Here is a 25,140-nt window from a genome sequence, read left to right on the forward strand (position 1 = left end):
GCTGGATAAGTCCCTCAATAAACCTCCTCACTCTCTCTCTCTCTGTGGGAAGTACAAGTAGAGCATGACAGACTAAATCAATAAACCTGGTCTCGTACTGGGTAATAGTCATGGAACCCTGCTGGAGACGCTCAAACTGCCTCCGATAGATCTCCCTCTGAGTAACGGGAAGAAACTTCTCCAAGAATAGCTGAGTAAACTGCTCCCAAGTCAAAGCTGGCGATCCGGCTGGTCTAGCCAAACAATAATCTCTCCACCAAGTCTTGGAGGATCCAGATAAGCGGAAAGTAGCAAAGTCAACCCCATTGGTCTCCACTATCCCCATGTTCCTGAGAACCTCATGACAGCTGTCTAGATAATCCTGGGGATCTTCAGAGGATGCACCGCTGAAAGTGGCAGTGAAGAGCTTAGTAAACCTATCCAATCTCCATAAGGCATCGACAATCATAGCTGCTCTGTCATCGGTCTGGGCTACCACACCCGGCTGAACTGCTCCAACTGGCTGAGCTGTTGGAGTCTGAAAGTGGGGAGCCACCTGCTCCGGAGTGCGAGTAGCAGGAGTCTGGGCCCCTCCTCCAGCCTGAGAGACGGCTGGGGCTATAGGAAGCAAGCCTACCTGGGTGACACTCTCTACGAGGCCCACTAGACGGACCAGAGCATCCTGAAGTACTCGGGTAGCAATGAACCCCTCTAGGACCTAAGCTGGGCCTACCGGAGCCGTCTGGGCCGGAACCTCCTCGTCAAACTCAACCTGAGGCTCCGCCACTGGTGCTGCTGCTTCGGGCTGAGCTCTGCCCCTTCCTCGGCCTCTAGCACGGCCTCGGCCTCTGCCCCTCGTCGGAGCTGTTAGGGGCTCAGGCTGCTGATCAGCGGATGAGGAATCACGTGTTCTCGGCATCTGCGAAAGAACAGAGTAGAAATTCAATTAGCGTTGAGAAACCAAACCGCACGACAAGAAAGAATAGATGAGAAGTTTTTCCTAACTCTGTAGCCTCTAGGGGATAAATACAAACGTCTCTGTACCGATCCCTCAGACTCTACTAAGCTTGTCTGTGAATTGTGAGACCTATGTAACCTAGATCTCTGATACCAACTTGTCACGACCCGGATTTCCCACCCTCTGGAGTCGTGATGGCGCCTACTAGTGAAAGCTAGGCAAGCTAACCAACTGAATTATTTGCTTTCTCCATTTTCAAATTCGTTAACAGTTATAAAGGAACAATTAATAAACGATATAATTTAACAAGCGGAAGAATAAATGTCAAGTTTAATAGTACTACTAATATCCCCCATAACAAAATCACCCAAGATTTGGTGTCACAACTTCACATACTGTCTAAGAGTACTAAAAATAAAGGTCTGAAAGAAATAACAAAATACTGTCTCTAGAACTACATAAGAGAAACAGGAAAATAGACAGAGGGAGACGCCAAGTCCTGTGGACGCCTGCAGGACTACCTCGGGTCGCCTGAAAAGCAAGAAGCTGAAACCTCACTGCGGTCCGAAATCTGCAGCACTGGGATATGCACAAAAGAGTGCAGAGTGTAGTATCAGCACAACCGACCCCATGTGCTAGTAAGTGCCTAGCCTAACCTCGGTGAAGTAGTGACGAGGCTAGGACCAGACTACCAAGTAAACCTGTGCAGATAAATAATGTACAGCGGAAAATAAACAGAAATAAACAAGTTAAGATGGGAGGAAGAAACATGCTGCGGGGGAGTATCATTTACCAACAGTAATTTAAGAGAAAAGCATAAAGAACAATTTAAAACTCACAGCAACAAAATCAGGAACTCGTAACCAATCAACAAGTACTTCTATTATCTATTGTTGCGGCGCGCAACCCGATCCAAATCATAAAAACACTGTTTCGGTGTGCAACCCAATCCATATCATTTATCACTGTTGCGGCGTGCAACCCGATCCATTTATATTATTGTTGCGGCGTGCAACCCGATCCAAACATAAAGTTGTTGCGGCGTGCAACCCGATCCAAATATAATATTGTTGCGGCGTGCAACCCGATCCACATAAACAGTTCAACACCAATCACACAGAGAGTCCCGACAAGGGATCAATAAAGAAACAACACTANAATCCCCCACATGAATGGGGAATGGCTATATCATGGAAATATGCATGAAAAACTGTGTGATTCGCAAGCAAGGATTAATTGCATCTGGATAAGTAGGTTTTCCTTTGAACTTTCCGTAGTGAACTTATGTCGGATATACTCGGCCAATCGGTAGATTTGATATCTTTGAACCGTCGAACTTTGGTGTATACCTAGACAACCATAAGTCACACACCAACCCTTAACCGTTTGGTTCTCATTGTTGTGTTCGTTTCAGCCATGAACACTGCCTGGTTTGATAAGTGCGTAGAGACCTGGCCTTACAAAGTTATCCTTGAAGCGGCTAACACTTCACACTTACATAGGTGATTCCTAAACGTGTCATCCCATAGATACACTATTTGATATACCCCGTATCAAATTTAGAAATCATTAAAAAGCCTTAATGCTTTATACTTGGTATGAACATTGTCTCATCACGAGAATGGACCAAAAGTTTAGTTGATAATGTTGAACCGTCATTAATGACTTTGTTTGATCTCCTTGAACCTAGATCTTGGGATCTCCAGTCTTCTAGGTAGAGTTACCGCCACTATGACTTGTTCTCGGCCACAGTCCCATTCCCCTTGATGATTTCTCAACTACCTCTCTAGTTAGGCCTTTTGTAAGTGGATCCGACACATTATCACTTGACTTTACATAATCAACCGTGATAATTCCTCTAGAGAGTAATTGCCTAACGGTTTTATGTCTTCGTCGTATATGACGAGATTTACCGTTATACATAACGCTCCCAGCCCTTCCAATTGCCGCTTGACTTTCGCAATGTATGCATATTGGTGCCAACGGTTTGGGCCAAAATGGAATATCTTCCAAGAAATTCCGGAGTCATTCATCTTTTTCACCGGCTTTATCCAAGGCTATGATTAAATTGAAGACTAGTTAGAACTTTCGATTTGGGAAGGCCTCGAGGTCTAAGTATGGATTTTATAGGCCTCTGATGTCGCAATTGCGACCAGGGTTCGCAATTGAGAACCCAGACTCTGCTATTATCGCATTTGCGACACAGCAAATTTTCAGGTCTCCTTCGCATTTGCGATAGAGCTCTCGCAAATGCGAAGTCGCATTTGCGACGACTGGGCTACAACTGAAAGGATCGCATTTGCGATATATTCCTCGCACTTGCGAGGTAGGCTGGCCTGGGCTGTTTCCGCATTTGCGCCATAGCCTTCACATTTGCGAACTCGCATTTGCGAGCCAAGCTTCGCAAATGCGAAGCCTGCAGGCCTGCAATAGAACAGCTGAAACCTGCAATCTTCCCAAGTCCGATTCTACTCCGTGGCCTATCCAAAACTCACCCGAGCCCTCGGGGCTCCAAACAAACATGCACACCAACCTAAAAATATCATACGGACTCGCTCGTGCATTCAAATCACCAAAATAACATAAACAACTATGAATTTAGCATCAAAATCATGAAATCAGTCAATAACATCAAATTTGCTAATTTTCTCAAATAAGGTCCGGTTCACGTCATTTCAAGTCCGTTTCTTACCAAATTTCACAGACTCAACTTAAATCACATATAAGACCTGTACCAGGCTCTGGAACCACGATACGGGCCCGATACCATCAACTTTCAAACACATTTCATTTTCAAAAACTCATGTATTTTTCAGAAAACAATTTTCTTCAAAAATTCATTTCTCGGGCTAGGGACCTCGGAATTTGATTCTGGATCACACGGCAATAAAGTCCATGACCCTGGGTAAGCAGCAGAGTCGTACTTATTTTTCTGACATATGGCACGTTTTTTTGACATAATCTGCCACCACTTCCTTTAATCCTTTCCAATAAAATAAGGCTGCAATCCTCCTATATGTGTGATCAATTCCTGAATGCCCTCCAGTTGGGGTATCATGCCACAACTTGAGAATTTCACTTCTCAAAGATAAATCAGGCCCTACCACTAATCTACACTTCTTCCTCAACTGGTTATTAATATAAGTATACCCTTTAATGTCTCCCTACTTAGATACTAATTTTAGAATTAGTTCCACCAAATGAGCATCTTTCTTCCAACTAGCCATGATAGCTTGTAGCAAATCAGTTATCATAGTAGATAGAGTGAGAGCTGCCAGTTCCACTGCTAGTATCCTGAACAAGGCATCTGCGACTTTGTTTTCTTTGCCTTTCTTGTACTCTATGTCAAATTCATATTGCATCAACTTGGTGATGCATTTCAATTGAGACCATGTATGCAATTTCTGTTCTAACAGGAACTTAAGAGCCTTCTGGTCAGTTTTGATTGTGAAGTGCCTGCCCACTAAGTATTGTCCCCACTCAGTCACAGCCATAACTAATGCCAACAACTCCTTTTCATAGACAGACATAGCTTGGTCTTGTCCTGATAACCCCTTGCTCGGGTAAGCTATAGGCTTGTCTTGTTGCATTAAAACAGCCCCAATACCTAAGTCACATGCATCTGTTTCACCACAAAGGGTATAGAGAAACCTGGTAGTGCCAATAAAGGAGTTATAGTAAGAGAATGCTTCAATGCCCCAACCCCAAAGGCCTCACTGGCCTTCTCTGTCCACTTGAACCCATACTTCTTCAGCAAGTCAGACAAAGGTCTACTGATCTGCCCATAACCCTTAATAAAACTTCCGTAGTACCCCGCCAGCCCCAAAAATCCTCTTAATTGTTTGATGGTAGCTGGAATTGGACACTGGTGCACAACCTGAGTTTTCTTAGAGTCAGTAGATACTTCTTGAGCTGATATGTAATGCCCAAGGTAGTCCACTTTTTCAGCAGCAAATTGGCACTTAGACCGCAAACAACTGAAAAGTTATTCTCAAGTGTTCGACATGCTCCTGAAGACTCTTACTGGACACCAGAATGTCATAAAAAATACGAAGATGAACTTCCTGAGGTGTGCTTGGAACACATGGTTCATTAAGCATTGAAAGCTAGACGGAGCATTAGTCGGGTCAAAGGTCTTAAAGGCAATTTTGTGGACATAAAATGATGCCACTCTGATTTGATGGCAGCCTTCTCGAAGGTCAATCTTGGAATAGATCCTGGAGCCACCTAATTCATCCAAAAGCTCCTCAATTACTGGGATAGGATACATATCCTTAATGGTAATTTGGTTTAGAGCACTATAGTCAACACACATCCTCCAACTCCTATCTTTCTTCCCTACTAGCACCACAGGTGAGACAAAAGGGCTGCAACTATGTTTTATAAGACCCCGAGCTAGGAGTTCTTGCACCATATTCTCAATAATATCTTTTTGCATAGGGGAATACCTGTAGGGTCTAGAGTTGACAGCCTTAGATCCTTCTTTTAGGGGAATCTGATGATTAAATGGTTCCTTAAGGGTAGAAGATCCTTGGGGGCAACAAACACCTCATTGTACTCCTCTAACACTTGTTGGATAATGGGAGGTTCATTGATCTTCTCTTCCTTATCCTTTACCAGAACACCTGTAATAGTAGGAGTGACTCTAATCCTGAATAAGTAAGCATTGGTGCACTCCATGTTGTGAAAGAAATTGGCATCCACTTCCGTCATAGTGGGGGTAATGCCTTGCACTCTAAGAATCTTCCCTTAATACTCAAACTCCATAGAGAGTTATCCTGTAATTGAACTTGATGTCTCCAAGCTCATACAACCGCTGGACTCCTAATACCATATCATTGGATCCCACTGGAAACAACAAGAAATCAGAGGTGTAAATTGCTCCCTGCATCAACCATTCAATTCCTTTACATATCTGTGATACTTGCACAGTACTGTCATCTGCTACACTTACATTCTGTGGTCTACATGTTTCTATCTGTCATCCCATCTTGACAGCAAAATCACAATCAACAAAGTTATGAGTAGAACCTCCATCTATTAAAATGTTAATAGCTCTCTACTGATTATAGCCAATCACTCGAATGGATGTGTAACCTCTAGTTCCATTTAGAGACTATAGAGAGATTTCACAATTTTCAACTGGTCCCTCTGCACCATTCCCCTCCTTATTGGTTTCCTGTACTACTTCCTCTTCCTCTAACTCCAATATGAATAGATGCTTCCTATCTTTACACACATGCCCTTGTTCGAACTTCTCATCACAAAAGAAACAAACTCCTCTAGCCCGTTTGTCATTCATTTCAGTAGTAGTTAACCTTCTCCTCTTATTTCTATCCTCCACCACATAATTAGGTCTGAGCACATGTGATGCCCTATCATAGGGTTTGAGATTGTTAGGGATAGCTGCATTGCTTGAAGGTTGAGGAAACGCAAGTGGATAATTTAAGGAAAAACTTCTCATAGCCTTGGACTGGGAAAGAAAAATAGATTCCTGCAATCTTGCTAAGTTGTAGGCTTGTGGAAGAGAATATGGTCTATGGATCCTAACAACATCACTCAACTCAGGTTTTAGCCCATTCAGAAAGATACTAATCGCATAGTTAGGATCAAGGTGCAGCCTAGTTATGGCTCGTTGGTTGGGGCTGGTCGTTTGGCTATTTGGAGCTAAGTGGTGGTGTGAGGGTTACAGATGGTGATTGTCACACCTCCTTTTTCCTACTACACCCCTGGAAGGGTATAATAAAGGGAGTTATTTCCAACTTGAAGTGACAATCGAAACGGGATTATTCATTCCCGCGTGGTTCTAGCACGGTCGCTCAACTGTCATATTCGGCTTAATCTGAAATGTCCCATATTTTAACATCGTTGAGATTTGGATTGGGTCACATAAATGTGCGAGTAAGAAGGTAAATTATTAAATAACGCGCCTAAAGCAACTATGCGCTTAATTACTTTGCGGGAGGCCATGTAAATTTGCTAAATGGCACGTCCCGAGTTCTAAATATTTTTTGAAGAGATGATTAATGAGGGCCACGCAATTTGTTATTTTTTTTGAGCAGCAATGAGCCCAAAGTCCTATTTACAGAAAACCATATGATGGACCCCTGAAGGCCTGGAATAAATGCCATAAGCAGGCCCAATTCGAAACAATACAGCAACTGAAGCGTGAGAGCTTAGGATCGGGGCCTTGTGGGCCCAACTATAGGAGTCCGGCTCCCAATATTGGGCCTGGGGTCCAAGTGAACCCAATTCCAATGAGAGATGGAACTGAAGAACTTCAAAATGACAACAAGTAAAGAAAGGCCCAAGAGGCCCATACTCCTGTACATTTATCATTGCAAGATCAAACAATTGAACATACCATTACTGAAGGCTAAAAAAACTGATTAGAGCTCAACCTCAAATATTTAAAATATGATCACCTTCACATAATGACCATTCCAATCGCAGGGATCAAATCCGCACAGAACATACCAACTATTAACCATTTTCATGCTTTGAATCCATTTCAAATTATCCTGAACTAATAAAACTAACATCACAAGTCAGTGAGATAATACTGCTGTGTTACTTTGTTATAATCATCAGATCCTAATTTTGACAAACATTCTTAACAGCTATTAATAACTACATCAGAAGACAGTCACCATACTAAAATAACAAGATCTAATTAATAACTGCAATCATGCTTGACAAAACATTAAACAAGGAAACTTCAAAGCCATGTAATGGTTAGAAAACCAAGCCTATAGTTGATTTTTCAGCTCAAACTTCAAATTACATGCCAAATAGCATCCATAGTGATCAAAATATACCTGGAAACGAAGAAATAAGAAGAGGGTAAGAATCAGTTGGATCAGCAACAGCAACAGAACAAACAGAGCTACCCTTACACCAATGGAACAGTGATTCACACAATTCCAACCCAGAAAATACAGCTCAAATGGCTAACACCAGCTTCAAACAATCAGATAACTTGGGAAAACAAGCAAATTCGACCTTACTAACTGTTTTCAAACCATTTCAAAGTCCAAACAAAGAATGAAAACCAGAGTTGATTCAGAGATGACAAACGTTCAAAGATTTCAGCTAAAATTCTATAGAACAGTAGCCTCTTTTGCCAAGCTTCTAAATCAGTTGCAAAAGATTCCCTGACCTAGAATTCCTAGACTACCCCCCAAACCTTTGTTAATTACTCCTAGCATTTACCCGGGCCAAACTGACCCCCATGGTTCAGCCCAAATGGAATGGGCTGTATTTGCACAATGGAAAGGATGATGGGTATAGGAAAGGAGTCTGGGGCAGGGGGCGATTTGGGAGGATTAATGGTGGCGCCGCCCCCGTTAAATTAATTCTAAAAACTAAATTAAACTACCTATTTTGGATTTGTATTTTTTGTAAAACTCCTAATTACTAATTAGTTCCGAAAATATGTAAAACATCATGCAATGCATCCACATCATGAGAGGGGAGTGATTCATATATGAATAATTCTGAAAACTAAGAAAATTGTAGTAATATAGAGAGGAACAACTAAGAAGAAGCAGAAAATAGTTACTTTTCGTTTCATGAAGAGGCAAATGAGAGATCAACTCTATACAAATACCGATATGCCTAACTAGGGACTAGGACGCAAAGTGTCCAAATAGGAAAACATAGATCAGAAGAGTGAATGTGTATATAACACTTCTTACACTTAAAAAGTAACTGGACTTAACTGTAAACTAGTAAAGTAATAACTAACTTATATTCCTTATGTTAAGTACCACTCCCTCAATAGTATATACTACTCCCGCATGCCTGTTAATACTCCTTTCAATCTAGCTCACATCATATTATGATAATAAATATGTGAAGTGTTATATCACCCCATTTTAACACTACAAGCTTTTGTTAGATTCCATATGTTTTTTAACGATTACGATGTATGAATTTAAATACATATCTTATTATTAAGATGTGGCTTTTAGGAATGTGCGATACCTTATGTCTAAAAGTGTTAGACTATCTATATATGAATGCTCCTAGCTGAGGATGGCAAGTAGTTTTCTTTTTTGGTAATAAGTAATAAAAGCTAATTTATATTTTTTCGAATAATAACAGGCTGTTATGAATAGAATTGTAATTAGAGTGAATGTCTACCTTTTTAGAGAGTTTTACTTTGTGGCTAAGTCATTTTTCCCCTATAAGTAGAGGGGCCTTACCCCATTGTAAATCATCCCAAAATTCAATAAGAATTACTCTCTCTTTCTCTGCAATATTGTTCTTCTACTTTTATTGTTTTATTACACGTTATCAGCACGAGACTCTACCGTCCCAAGAAGCTCTTTGAGAAGACTAAGGTATAACTTTTTCTTAATTATGACTGTAGCACCCCAATACTGTTATCATCACCTTATCTCACAGTCAAAGATCCACTTATTTTGTGGAATGGCTTAAAGGAAAGATATGACAACTTAAAGTTGGTCACTCTTCCATAAGCATGATATGATTGGGCTCGGGAGATACTATCACTGATTATGATATGCTTGAAAAAATATTCACAAAGTTTCATGCCTCCAATATGGTCTTGCAACAGCAATACCGAGCAAGCCCGCTGGGTCTACACCGTTGCCTGAAGTGGATGAAGTGTATTCCCGTTATAAAGGCCGTGGCTATTCGTGGTCGTGGCCGTAGACAAGAGGAGATGAGAAGCCAAAGGCAAATAGTTCAGAAACTGAATGTTATCGTTGCGGTGGAAAAGGGCATTGGGCAAATATTTTTCGTACACCAAGACATTTGGTTGAGCTTTATCAAGCATCTCTAAAGAATAAAGGCCCTAAAGCTAATTTTGCCTATGACAATGAATTTGACATCACCCACTTAGATGTGGCAGACTTCTTTGAGCGCCCTGATGGAAAAATAGACCACTTGATCTGTGATGGATCTGTGGTTAAAGATGATTGAGTAGTTTAATTTTTATTTTTCGCCTATTCTTAGTAGCTAGTGAACAAATATCATGAAACCATAGTTCTTTACATGAGTAGTAGTCATTAGTATTATTTATTTTATAAAATAGTGTTAGTTCATTTTGATAAAATATCGTTCTAATATTCATTTTAAATAATTACTATTATTTGATATTACTTAATTATGTGGCTGCTGATACAACATGAACGTTGTGGTATGAAACCGTATTTGTTTTGTGCATGGTGATTATCATTGATGTACTATTGTGATTGTGGTGTTTGAACTGGTAATTAATTATGGTATTGGTCAAATATAATGCATCACATTTTACAAAGATTTGTGTTTAAGAATACACACGTAAGAATACAAATATTTAACATGATCTTTACCTTTAGGAATTTAACAACATATCCTTGTTCATTTATGCATAATAAATTGCCTACTTTATTTACGTTTGCAGCACATATGGATATCTCTCAAAGCAAATTTGGATCAAAGTTCAATTGTAAAAATATTTGTTTAATTGATTCATGTACAACACATACAATATTCAAAGAGAAGAAATATTTCTCTCATTTAAGTATGTGTAAGGCAGATGTTACTACAATTTCTGGTAGTAGTAATTTAATTGAAGGCTCTGGAAGAGCTGCTATAACTCTGCCCAAGGGAACAATACTTATAATAGATAATGCAATGTTCTCCTCCAAGTCCAAAAGGAACTTGTTGAGTTTTAAAGATATCTGCCAAAATGGATATCATATTGAGACAATAGATGAGAATAATCTTGAATATCTCATCATTACCAAGAATGTCTCTGGCCAAAAGATGGTTTTTGAGAAGTTCCCATCTTTATCTTGTGGCTTGTATTGGACAAGAATTAGTGCAATTGAGGCACATTATATTGTAAACCAAAAGGTAACTGATTCCAATACTTTTATACTTTGGCATGACCGCTTGGAACACCCTGGATCAATTATGATGAGACGGATCATAGAAAACTCAAATGGGCATCCATTAAAGAATCTAAAGATTCTTTAAATAATAAATTTTCTTGCACTTCTTGTTATCAAGGCAAGTTAATTATTAGACCATCACCAATTGGGATTGAGTTCCCTGCGTTTTTGGAACGTATACAAGGGGACATTTGTGGACCTATTCACCCACCTAGTGGGTCTTTTAGATATTTTATGGTCTTAATAGATGCATCTTCTAGATGGTCCATATGTGCCTATTCTCATCTCGCAACCTCGCGTTTGCAAAATTAATGGCACAAATAATTCGATTATGCAATTCCCCGATAATCCAATTAAGTCTATTAGACTTGATAATGCTGCTGAGTTTTCATCCCAAGTATTTAATGATTATTGCTTATCAATTGGGATAAAAGTGGAACATCCTGTAGCTCATGTTCACACTCAAAATGGCCTTGTAGAGTCTTTATTTAAACGTTTGCGATTGATAGCAAGACCGTTACTCATGAAAACGAGGTTGCCCACTTCTGTTTTGTAACGACCCGACCGGTCGTTTAGAGCTTTTGCACTTTGCTCGCCAGTTCTGGGCACCGTATCAGGAATCGAATGAAATTGGAAGAGTTCCAGTTTGAAGCTGAAATTTGAAAGGTTTGACCTGTGTTCGGAAAGAACACTTTTGATATAAAATTTCTGAATTTCGAGACGTCCCGGCTTGGGCTTTGTTCCCTTGGCATATTCTCGTTCTGATTTTGGATAGATTCGACGTGTATGGAGGCCAATTCGAGGGGAAACGTCGCGGATTTACTGGGCTATATTGAGGTGAGGCACACGCTTACGAGGGGGAATGGGGATTGTGACTTGGTCCGTCCCGGTTGATGATTTTACCGCGTATTTGACTGAAACTTATTTGTTATCACTATGATTTGGGCTGAATGCCTTATTTGGGCTTCGTGCCAATTACTTATGTGATTTTTGATTGAGTAATATTGCAGTTGAATATCCCATTATGTGAGGTTATATGTTGGTTGAATCTTCCATTATTCGCTACCTCGAAACATTAATGGGGGATTTGTTTACTGTACGATTTGTAGACTGTTAATTCGATGACTCCATCATTGTCTCATCTTGATCCACGTGCCTCTATTTGTGAAAAAGAGGTGCAAAAGATTATTCATTTGCAAAAATAGCAAATTGCCAGATGATTGAAAAGGATAACAAAATCACATATCCCTGCAGAGAATGTTCCAATCCGTATTGATGTCCCTGCTGGACAATCGTCTAGTGTCATAGCTAATGAGTCAAAAGTACGCCTAAAATATGGCAGACCATTAGGTTCTAAGGATCTAAATCCTAGAAAAAGGAAAACAAATGATCAAGATGACACTACGAAAGAGTCTCATGAAGAAATCCACGATTTAACCAATCCTGAGATTCATGAGGAAATCACTGAGTCTGAGACTCAAGAAAATAAGGAACTATCTAAGATAGTGAGGATCTTGAACCTCAATCTTTCACTTGCAAAACGTGAAGTTTTTAGGCCTGTAGTCCAAACACCTAATGGTGTTAAGCCTGTTGGCTATAAATGGGTCTTTGTACGCAAGAGAAATGAGAAAAATGAGGTACAAAGATATAAGGCACGCCTTGTTACACAAGGATTTTCACAAAGGCCTGGTGTCGATTATAAAGAGACATATTCACCCGTTATGGATGCTATAACATTCCTTATCTCATTAGTTTTGCTGTCCATGAAAAGCTTGACATGCATTTAATGGATGTGGTTACCGCCTACCTATATGGCTCACTTGATAATGAGATATACATGAAAATTTCCGAGGGGTTTAAAATGCCTAACGCACATAATTCAAAGTCCCGGAAAATGTTTTCAATCAAATTGCAAAGATCTTTGTATGGTCTAAAGCAATCAGGACGAATGTGGTATAATCGTCTTAGTGAGTATTTATTAAAGGAAGATTATATAAATGATGTCATTTGTCCATGTGTTTTTATAAAGAAAACAACATCGAAATTTGTTGTACTTGCCATATATGTTGATGACATAAACCTTATTGGAACTCCTATAGAACTCCAAAAGGCAATTGATTATTTAAAGAAGGAATTCGAGATGAAAGATCTCGGAAAGACAAAATTATGTCTTGGTTTGCAAATTTAACATTTGGCAAATGGAATTTTTGTTCATCAATCTGCCTACGTAGAAAAGGTATTGAAACGGTTTTACATGGATGGAGCACATCTATTAAGTACTCTGATGGTTGTTCGACCACTTTATATGAATAAGGATCCATTCCGACCTCAATAAGAGAATGAAGAGCTACTTAGTCCTGAAGTACCATATCTTAGTGCAATTGGTGCACTAATGTATCTTGCTAATACTACAAGGCCTGACATAACTTTTCCAGTTAATGTCTTAGCAAGATATAGCTCTGCTCCTACAAGGAGACATTGGGATGGAATCAAACACATATTGCGGTATCTAAAAGGGACTACCGCTATGGGCTTATTTTATGACAATAATTGCAGTCCCGATCTTGTTGGTTATGCTGATGCTGGGTATTTATCTGACCCACACAAGGCTCGATCTCAAACAGGTTATGTGTTTACCTGTGGAGGCACTGTCATATCTTGGCGATCGACTAAGCAATCAATTGTGGCTACTTCATCTAATCATGCTGAGATAATTGCTATTCATGAAGCAAGTCGAGAGTTTGTGTGGTTGAGGTCTATAATACATCTTATTCGAGACAAATGTGGTTTGAAATGTGATAAACTACCCACAATTTTGTATAAAGACAATGCAGCATGCATAGCCCAATTGAAGGGAGGATTCATAAAAGGAGATAAGACAAAGCACATTTCACCAAAGTTATTTTTCGCACATGATCTTCAAAAGAATGGTGATAAAAATGTACAACAGATTCGTTCAAGTGATAATATAGTTGATTCGTTCACCAAGTCTCTACTGACGTCAACCTTCAAGAAGCTAGTGCATAAGATTGGGATGCGAAGGCTCAAGGATGTGAAATGATGCTCTCATCAGGGGGAGTTTAATGCGCGTTGCACTCTTTTTCTCTTACAAGGTTTTGTCCCACTGGGTTTTCCTTGCAAGGTTTTTAACGAGGCAACCAAAAGGCGTATTGTTAGATATGTGTACTCTTTTCCCTTTACTAGATTTTTTTTTATTGGGTTTTATTTTAGTTAAGGTTTTAACGAGGCACATTACTTATTGAGTAGACATTTAGGGGAAGTATTATGAATAGAATTGTAATTAGAGTGAATGGCTACCTTTTAGAGAGTTTTACTTTGTGGCTAAGTCATTTTTCCCCTATAAATAGAGGGGCCTTACCCCATTATAAATCATCCTAAAATTCAATAAGAATTACTCTCTCTTTCTCTGTAATATTGTTCTTCTACTTTTATTGTTTTATTACCCAGGCAGTTTATTTATCAACCCCACATGGAATTAATATCCCAATGGAGCTGGCAACTAGGGGTGTGCATTCGAATCGGTTTATCGATAAATCGAATCGATTATTTGTTATCGAAATCGAAATCGAAAAAATCGAAACCTTATTGAAATGATAACGATAAGCATATGTACAAATCGATAATCGATAAGTAATTATCGATAAGGGTCAAAATCGAATCGATAAATCGAATACACACCCCTACTGGCAACTTAGCTTTACATGTTTTTCCTTTAGCAGAAAACGTCAAAAAACAAGAAGGGTTCCAAGTGTATTTGCGATAGTGGGTGTCGAAAGCTGTCCTTTTTATTATTGGGATATCCTTTTGCCCCTTCCACTCATTGAATCATGCAAATCGTCGAGTCTATTATTTAGTACTCTACTAGTATTATTTTATTGCATAGATTATACGAAAAACCTATTCAACTATACGCAAAGAACACTATTTGAATGACATTAGATGATAAATCGAACAAGAACATGGAGAAAAGTACAGGTCATAATAGGGTTGTTACTAAATTACTATATTTGGGAGCAATAGATAGTGACATGTAAGAAAAATCAAGCCAATTTTAATATTTTTCTTTTGGTATGACCATCCAATCAATATCCGATGAATTCGGATTCGGGTCAGGTAGAATCTTTAAAGAAGCAAGGGTTCCTTATCAGAAATTTTTCTATTCAAGAATCCGAAGCCACTAGTTAAAGTGGAAGAATCTCAATTATTCCATCACATCAATCTTTGGTGATTCTCACTCTTTATCGCCAAAATTTATACTTTTGACAATTTTATATCTTTAGAGTTACGAACAATTAAATTTATATATTAAATTAATTCTAATACCGTTAATTTAATCAACTGTCACTATTGCGAACACTTTCGGTTCAAAGAAACCTTTTCAAATCTTGAAAATTCAGATATTTATGGAAATACTAGGTGAATATTAATCAATTTGCTCGTATTTCATTTTCGTTTTGGATTTTCCCTAATATTATCTCCAAATGAGACCTAACAAACTTTCTTAACTAATTGTCAAACAAAAGATTTTGACCACACATTGAATCAAAGAACTATCCATTGTAGAGAGATTGTGTGGTTATAAAAGCTTCTCATTAAGGGGTAATGTACATGATTTTTAGGTCAATAGCTACATCTACATTATTAAATGCAATAGGATTGATAAAAAGTTGGTTATTAGGTCATTACCTATTAAAATAAACTAAAGAAATGTAAACACAAGGTATTTATAGCCAAAGTTGGGCTGAAATCTGAAGAGGTACAATAAAGAGGGAAAATAAAGAGAGAAAATTGAAGAGGGTAGTTAAGTTTCTGTTACCAAAACAGAAAAATGGATTGGATTTAATATTAATATTTATTTTAATATTAATATTCTGTAATTAAAATAAATATTTAATAACATTTCTGTTAATATTTTACTATTAACAAATAAACTTGGTCCAAAAAATTAATCAATCAATCGATCATTTGACCAAATCCGAATTCGAAGCCAAAACCCCAATAATTCCCCACATGAATGGGGAATGGTTATATAATGGAAACATGCATGAAAAACTGTGTGATTCGCAAGCAAGGATTAATTGCATTTGGATAAGTAGGTTTCCCTTTGAACTTTCCGTAGTGAACTTATGTCGGATATACTCGATCAATCGGTAGATTTGATATCTTTGAACCGTCGAGTGTATACCTAGACAACCATAAGTCACATAAACAACCCTTAACCGTCTTTGGTTCTCATTGTTGTGTTCGTTTCAGCCACGAACACCGCATGGTTTCATAAGTGCGTAGAGAACTGGCAATTCTTAATGCTTTATTCTTGGTACTAAACATTGTCTCATCACGAGAATGGACAAGTTGAACCGTCATTAATGACTTTGTTTGATCTCCTTGAACCTAGATCTTGGGATCTCCAGTCTTCTAGGTAGAGTTACCGCCACTATGACTTGTTCTCGGCCACAGTCCCATTCCCCTTGATGATTACTCAGCCTCCATTGTAGAGCGGGCAATACAAGTTTGTTTGGACGACTTCCAAGATACCGCTCCTCCACCAATAGCGAATAAATATCCACTTGTCGACTTCAATCAGCTGAACCGGTGATTCAATTTGCATCACAGTATCCCTCAATGACCGCAGGATATTTACTGTAGTGCAAAGCAGAGTCCTGGGTATGTACTAAATACTCTAAAACTCGTTTCATGGCCATCCAATGAGATTGACCTGGATTTCTTGTATATCGACTCAATTTACTTATAGCACAAGCTATATCTGGTCGTGTACATTTCATGATGTACATTAAGCAACCCAACACACGAGCATAATCCAATTGTGATATGCTTTGGCCTTTGTTCTTTGCTAATGCAAGATTCACGTCAATTGGAGTCTTTGCAACTTTAAAGCCCAAGTGCTTGAATTTTTCAAGTACTGTTTTAATATAATGAGATTGTGACAATGCCAGACCTTGAGAAGTCTTATGGATCTTAATTTCCAGAATTAAATCAGCAACTCCCAAGTCTTTCATATCAAACTTGCCAGTTAGCATGCGCTTAGTCGCATTTATGTTGGCAATATCATTACTCATTATCAGCATATCATCCACATATAAGCAAACAATGACTATGTGATTTGGAACATTTTTAATGTACACACATTTATCACATTCATTTATTTTAAAACCATTTGACAACATTGTTTGGTCAAATTTCGCATGCCACTGTTTGGGTGCTTGTTTTAGTCCGTAAAGGGACTTAACAAGTCTACATATCTTTTTTTCTTTACCTGAAACCACAAACCCTTCAGGTTGCTCAATGTAAATTTCTTCCTCCAACTCTCCATTTAAGAAGGCTGTCTTAACATCCATTTGATGAATTTCAAGACCATAAACTGCAGCTAATGCTACTAACGTTCGTATGGACGTAATTCTTGTAACTAGAGATTATGTATCGAAATAGTCAAGACCTTCTCGTTGTCTATACCCTTTGACCACAAGTCTTGCCTTAAATTTGTCAATAGTGCCATCATCTTTCATTTTTCTCTTAAAGATCCATTTAGAACCCAATAGTTTATTTCCAGGAGGAAGATCAACCAATTCCCATGTATGGTAGTTCAGTATGGACTCTATTTCACTATTGACTGCCTCTTTCCAAAACAATGATTCCGAAGAAGACATAGCTTCTTTAAATGTTTGAGGCTCATTTTCTAATAAGAAAGTCACAAAATCTGGTCCAAATAAAGTAGACGTTCTTTGACGTTTACTACGTCTTGGATCCTCCTGATTAAGTGTACTTTCTTTTGTTTCTTCCCGAAGTCGTTTAGATCCTTCACCAATCGACTCACATTCCTTTTTATATGGATATATATTTTCAAAGAACTCAGCATTATCTGATTCTATAATCGTATTATTATGAATGTCGGGATTTTTTGATTTATGAACCAGAAATCGATATGCTTTACTATTAGTCGCATATCCTATGAAAACACAATCAACGGTTTTCGGTCATATTTTTGCCCTTTTGGGTTTATATGTTTGCTTGACCCTTCTTCTTGTGTTTCCTTGGAGCACGACAATCTTCATATTTGTGTCCAGCTTTCCCACAATTGTAGCAATTTCCTTTGAACTGCTTCTTGCTTGGGTTGCTTTTGATCCAAAAGCATTTTTCCTCTTTCTATTATTTTGAGGAGCATCCTTAACAATGTTTGCTCCCATTATTGTTGAGTTTCCACGATCTTTCTTTTCAGCAGCTTTGTTGTCTTCTTCGATTCTCAACCAGACAATAAGATCTTCATGCGACATCTCCTTGAGTTTGTGTTTCAAGTAGTTTTTGAAGTCCTTCCACAAAGGAGGCAACTTCTCAATCATCGCTGCAGCTTGGAATGCTTCATTGATGACAAGACCTTCAATGAAAATTCTGTTAGTAATAATAATATAATTTATACTTTCAACATCAGTATTAATTCGACTTATACCTTCAGCAAGGAGATCGTGAATAATCACTTGCAATTCCTGGACTTGGGTAATAACAGACTTGCTATCTACTATTTTGTAGTCCAAAAATTTAGCGGCAACAAATTTCTTCAACCCGGCATCTTCAGTTTTGTATTTCCTTTCAAGCGCAATCCACAGTTCTTTTGACGTCTCCACATTACTGTAGACGTTAAATAGATCGTCCTTCGGTCTGCTAAGAATGTAATTCTTGCAGAGAAAATCAGAATGCTTCCGCGCCTCAATCATGAGAAAGCGTTCATTGTCTGGGGTTTCGTCGGGCAGATCAGGAACATCTTCCTTAATGAACTTCTGTAGACTTAAAGTCGTTAAGTAGAAGAACATCTTTTGCTGCCACCGCTTGAAATCAATCTTGAAATTTTTTTCGGATTTTTCTACCGGTGCCGGTGCCAATGACGGTGTTGTTCGGCTTGTCGATGCATTGGAAGTCACCATAGGAACAATCTGGTCTTCATTCTCATTCGTCATTTCTGTATAAGAATGACACAAACAAACGTTTAATAAACGACGAAGTTTTTATATCTTCAAACCGAATAAAACTGGAGTAGAAAATCACGTAAATATTAATCTCCAATGAAGTAGAAAATTGCTAGGATTTTAATCTCCAAAACGGGAGAAATCACAAAGGTTTTAGTCTCCGAAACAGTGAGTATAACACAAATATAGAAAATTGTTAAGTTCCTTAAGCTTGTTAGTATACTGTATTTGTAAAATAATTCTGGAGAAGAAAAAATAACGTATAAACAGAAATGTAAAAGAAACAAAATTTAATCCGAGCCTACTGATTTCACAATGTTTCCTTAAAGAACCTAATCCCCTCCTAGTATCCGAGGTTGTGGATTATTTCCTCCCAGGATAGAACGGATTACACACTGGTGTAGCGGTACTTCAAACCCCAATGTTTCAGCGAACACAATGATCGGTAGCAAATCACACTTACTGTTGCTTTCTTTGCAGTTAAAACAATGCAGAAGAAAGGAGGAGAATTCAGAATTTTGTATGGAAAATCTGAGAGAATGAGCTGCTATATATAGCCGATATCTTGAGTTCACGTTTTAATTTGCGTAAATGGCCATTTAACAAAGAGATGGGGGGGGGGGGTTACCAACTAGAAGTTTCAGGTTCGAACACTAAGAATAAAAAAATAATAAGAAACACTTTCCTATTTAATGAGTATTGTGCGACGCGAATTAAATTATTCAAACCACAATTAAGATACCGAACACCGAGAAAAAAAGGCCAGCCCTGTTCACAAAGCATCTCGTATTTACGCAAATTCAGGGAAGGATCATATCCCAAGGAGCGTGATATAGACAACCTACTCTAATGTAAGCATTAATGGTTGATTCTACGATTCGAACCCGTAACCTATAGGTCACATGAACATAACTTTATCGAACACCCGAAAAAGGAAATAAGGATAAAAGAACAAGTAATTTAAGAAGAATATTCCACTTTAAAAACAATAGTCTAAAAAGCTAATCATGTGGAAGGTGGTTATGTATTCGATGCAACCGACTATTCTTTACATCGTTGCTAAACTATGTTAACAGTTGTACCTCTCGTTGCTACAATCAATGCTCACATCTTTGTAGATTTGTACCTTTAAAAACTCCATCCCCATTTTACAAATTCCAGCTCAAAGCCTCAAACATACAACGCACACATTTCTTGTCGTTTAATATACCTTTCCTCATATCCAATCAAAACGCACCACGTTAAAATTTTCCATTCTCTATATAAAGCGCGTGATCACCCGCCCCACTCTCTTCGTTTCGAACAATTTGCTAAGCGCACGCAGCACAAAGTGCGCAGAATAGCCAATTGGTAACCCCCCTCCTCTCTCTCTTTGTTAGATTCATTCTGTAGATTTTGATCTGCTTTTTGTTGCTTATTAATTGAGTTTTTTTGTTATTAATTTGATCATTTTCTGTGATTTCAGAGGTGTGTGTGTAATATCATATACGAATTGATTATTCAATGGCCGCACCACCGGCAAGGGCTAGAGCGGACTATGATTACCTCATAAAGCTTCTTTTGATCGGCGATAGTGGTCAGTAATCTAACACATTTTCCTCATTTTCCTTTCTAATCCTTTTTCGCAGATCACAAATTTTGTGTTCTCAATTTTTTTGGATATTAGCATTAGCTTTGGTCGTTTTAAAATTTTCGGATCTATGCTACATTTTTAGGATCCGTTAGTTGACTTCTGTACGGATCTAGCCTCTGCTCAGACAATGTATTTTTTTTTTTACGATTTGGTTTTGACGTGTACAGATTTTTTTGATGTGTCTAGATTTGGTTCATTTAATGACTTTGCATGTTAATTAGCTAGAAAGCTTGTTATATTTGTCCATGTGACATGACTAGGGATTTAACATAATCCATTCAAATTTATGTGACACTCTTTCCTTTTTAGTATGTCGGGGAAAAAAATGATACTTTTTATATTTATAATAAATTATTTAACGTTGTACTTCCAAATCTACGCGTGATTTATATCCACCTAGATATCTATGGCTTGTTTTATGCAGCAAGTTTTAAAAGTCTTTATTTTGTTTCGTAAACTCCGTTAGTCAAACAACGTCACATAAATCAGGATGCAGGGAGTAGCATTTTTAGTGTTAATGAGCGCATAGGAATATCTACTGGACTAGTAATGATTACCATAGATTATTGCTGTATGGAACGTGTTGATGTATTAGGTGTCAAAATTAGCCATGATCTTACTTGGTATTATCTGATCAGTGTGAGCTTCTTATTCCATAAAGGTCCTAAATCCAGAAGGAGGGTTGTGCTAGGTTGAAGGACAGGTTATATATAGTTGCATTAGGATGAATCTTCTGAATATTGATTGAATAGAGTGGAGTAGATACAGAGGATTAAGCGTACCCCAACTAATCGGATGTAGTTGATTGATTGACTATTTTATCAGGTTCTTTCATTCTTGTGGATGTAGTGAGGGATATGTTTTGCTCGGTGGGTTTTGCTTTTGTGCTTGTTATCAAGAATTGCCAAGCAATGGTAGGGATCGTTCATGTTTTAAAGAGTCTCAGGACGAGCTTCTCTCTTAAGCTTTTACCATCATATAAATGTCTGCAGATTGACTGAAGCTACTGGATTAGATTACCACAAGGAAATTTACTTATGGTTGCATTCACTTTTGTCTTTATCCAGGTCTCTCTTGCACCAAAGTTGTGAAATAACTCTATAAACAGCTTAATGATGTCTTTGAAGAGGATTATACTTAGCATGTCAGCAGCATGCATAATAAAAGCAGGAAGAACATTTTTGTCGTTTGATTGCATCAGTTACTGTTTCTATAATTAATGGAGAGAATATGTGGCATTGTCTGCTTATCTCGTCACTGTTTATACTTGTCAGGTTAAGTTGGTTGCTATCATTTTAATAATGCTAGCTATAGTGTTTTGGGATCAATTATAGGACCAGCAGCAGCATCTGGATGTGTCAACTTTGATATGTGGGCCTTTGAGCTCGAGGAGATGTAATCTAGCTATTTGCTAAGAATCTCAACAAATTCTGATTAGCTCAATTGCTCAGATATAATCTGCGTTATCAGCAAATATCTTCTGAAAAAAGTATCAGACATTATCATATTGCTTTCTTTATTGCATCCATGAATTAACCACTAAATATGAGTTTTAGATCTTATGTTGGTGAACATGATTCTGAAGAACGACAGAATACTGTAGCCAAACTCTTTTGGTTGCATGTTCTGCTTGTTCTGTGCTCATTAGGAGTAGATGAATGTTTTCCCCTGTTCCTTTGGTTGGGGGGGGGGGGGGTTCCTTTTTCTCCTTTTTAGGTTCTTCGCCTTGGTCCATACAACTTCTATTTTTTCTGCTTCACCGGTGGTGTGCAAGGTGGGGGTTACCATGATGACTGTTTTTGCCTAAAGTTTAGGTAGGATGGAAAACTTCCATATTACCTTTTCTTTGGTGTATTAGGTAGGATCTTTTGTATGGTGTTCTTTTTACTTTTTCTTTAGTGTATCTCTTAAAGCTAGGTGAGATCTATTTTTGTCTCCTTTTCTCCAGAAGTTCTGAGCTTCTTATTCTGCATCTTCTTCGTTGTACCTGGTGGTTTTGTAATTTCTTTGCATCACTTTAAAGAAAACGATAGTGGATTTTCTTTATGATCAATTGTTTTTGATGTGCACGCTGCAGGTGTTGGTAAGAGTTGCCTTCTTTTACGTTTCTCTGATGGTTCCTTCACCACAAGCTTTATCACAACCATTGGGTGAGTTCTCTCTCATAGTTACACTTCTTTGGTAATTGCTTCAGAACTCTTCTGAGAATTATGTGCCTGGTTACACTTCCGTGTACAGTTGCTTTTCTATTTCTTATATCTATTTTATGCTTGTCAGAATCGACTTTAAAATTCGAACCATTGAGCTTGATGGAAAAAGGATCAAGCTTCAGATATGGGATACAGCTGGTCAGGAACGGTTTCGGACTATCACTACTGGTATGTTTTTATGGTTGTTCCTTGATAAAAGTTCTCCTGTTGTTTCATCAAGGTTATAAAAGGATTCTGGCATAAAAGGTCGTCCTAACTGGGAGAAGTTCTCTCCGTTTTTGTTTACTTAATTGAACCTTCTTTGGATTCGGTCTTATGATGTTTTTCTCCCCCTCTTGTTTCTTCTCTACATTTCCGTGTGACCTTTATCTCTTGGCCTCCTAAGAAGAGAGTCGATTATAATTGATCTTCTGTATCGTATTATTTGCAAAGTTGAATTAAGCTTGTGAATGCTTATCCTTATCCCTATTTCTCATCTTCATCAATAAGTTCTTTTTAAAATGCAAATATGATCTTCTTTATTAGATCCCTGCATTTTGTTTACCTGTGAACTTATTGCTTCTTTTTCTGATTACAAATTTTTCCAGCTTACTATCGTGGAGCCATGGGTATATTGTTGGTGTATGATGTTACTGACGAATCCTCCTTTAACAGTAAGGTTCTTTGTCCTGATATTCCTATAATCTGAGATGTTGTTCATCTGTGAACTTTAACCTCTTTTACAACTTTGTTGAATCTGCTGCATTATTCCATATCTTGATCTGTTTTCTGCAACTTGAAACTCTTATAATTGCTGCATTAGCTCATATCTATCCTTTTTTTCCTTTCTTTACTTTTCTTTTTCCTCTTTCCTCCCTTGGGGGGGGGGGGGGGTGTAACTGTTTGATCCTATCTGCAGACATTAGGAACTGGATTCGTAACATTGAGCAGCATGCCTCAGACAATGTCAACAAAATACTTGTAGGGAACAAGGCTGACATGGATGAAAGCAAGAGGGTAGGTTCTCGTTTGGGCTGATTCTATATCTAAAAGTTTCCTGCTCCTTTTCTCCCCACCCCTAGGGGTGACAAGAAACAATATCCCCAAATTAGGAAAGAAGACGAGAGAAGTGGATAGAAATAGAAGTAGTTTGGTGGTTTGTGTTTCAATGAAGATCTAATATTTGGTCAAAATGAACCTGTTTGTAGGCTGTTCCTACTTCAAAGGGCCAAGCACTTGCAGATGAGTATGGGATTAAGTTTTTTGAAACTGTAAGTATGGTTCGACAACCTAGAAAGAAATGCTGGTAGGTTTTCCCGTACTAAGTTTTACTGTTTCATTGCAGAGTGCAAAGACAAATCTTAACGTGGAACAAGTTTTCTTCTCAATAGCAAGAGATATAAAGCAAAGGCTAGCAGACACAGACTCCAAGGCTGAGGTGAATAACTTAACTAGTTTGGTAAATTCTTAAGAGTTATTTAGAGAAGGGTAGTGAGAGGAACAAAGACGAGAACCAGATATCCTTTATATATTTTTTCTTCCAAATACTGAACTCATTAGTTGACATTGCAGCCGTCGACGCTCAAGATTAATCAACCAGATGCAGGAGCTGGAGGTAGTCAAGCTGCCCAGAAATCAGCTTGCTGTGGTTCGTAAAAATGGTTGGTCATTACAGGTGCGGTTGCACTTGCTAGGCTCTAAACCACCAAGAAAAGCAAAGCAAAAGCTAAAGTTGAAGGCAATATCGTTGGGGATTGTAATATCTTTATTGGTCATTCTTTTGAAATTTAACGTGTGAAAGATAGGTTGACTATTATTTGAGAAGGCAAATTTGTTGCTAACACCTTTCCATTAGCTCAAGGATATTTGTAACCTAGCTGTTTCTGAATCTTATGTGTACGCAAATACAACTTTTGTGATGACTACCTGGATCTTGCTACTTGTAGAAAGTGTGGTTGATTTGTTGCTAGGGCTTTGCCATTATGTGATTATTGAAGTAATTTTGGATTAATGAAGGTGCTTATAAAGAAAAACAAATGAATTAAAGCATCGTTTGATAAATGGTTTATAAATACCCTCCGTCCATCTATCCGTTCAAAAAAATACACTTCGTCCATCTATACGTTCAAAAAAATACACGAAGTTAATTCTATTAACAAAAATACCCCTGCGACTAACGGCAGAACTGATGGAGTGTGTTTTTTTGAACGGATAGATGGACGGAGGGTATTTATAAACCATTTAGCAAACGAGAGGGATTTTTGACCAAGAATCAAATATGGGTCTTATTTTTACCCATTTACCTGGTCCGACCCTATTTATTTGACCTGCCTAATTATTTTCTTTCTTTTTCTTTGCCTTTTTTTTTTCTATCACCCAGCACACCCACTCTCATCTCACAAAGAATTTTTAGCGTTTCTTTGTTGAAACAAATCTTTCTTTGTGTTTGAAAATATGGCTTTGGCTTTCACTTCATCTG

The 25,140-nt window shown here is 38.1% G+C and overlaps 1 protein-coding gene across 1 annotated transcript; it reads left to right on the forward strand.

Moving 5' to 3' along the window:
• Positions 1-19,963: 19,963 nt before the first annotated feature.
• Positions 19,964-24,649, forward strand: LOC109206003 (ras-related protein RABE1a). The gene is made up of 9 exons (XM_019368768.1): positions 19,964-20,189; positions 20,305-20,415; positions 22,550-22,622; positions 22,750-22,850; positions 23,270-23,335; positions 23,581-23,678; positions 23,870-23,932; positions 24,007-24,099; positions 24,234-24,649. The coding sequence occupies exons 2-9, from the start codon at positions 20,343-20,345 to the stop codon at positions 24,315-24,317; spliced, it is 651 nt and encodes a 216-aa protein (XP_019224313.1). The 5' UTR covers positions 19,964-20,189; positions 20,305-20,342; the 3' UTR covers positions 24,318-24,649.
• Positions 24,650-25,140: the final 491 nt, after the last annotated feature.

Source organism: Nicotiana attenuata, unplaced genomic scaffold (genome assembly GCF_001879085.1).
Source record: "Nicotiana attenuata strain UT unplaced genomic scaffold, NIATTr2, whole genome shotgun sequence".
In the NCBI taxonomy this organism is placed as follows: Eukaryota; Viridiplantae; Streptophyta; class Magnoliopsida; order Solanales; family Solanaceae; genus Nicotiana; species Nicotiana attenuata.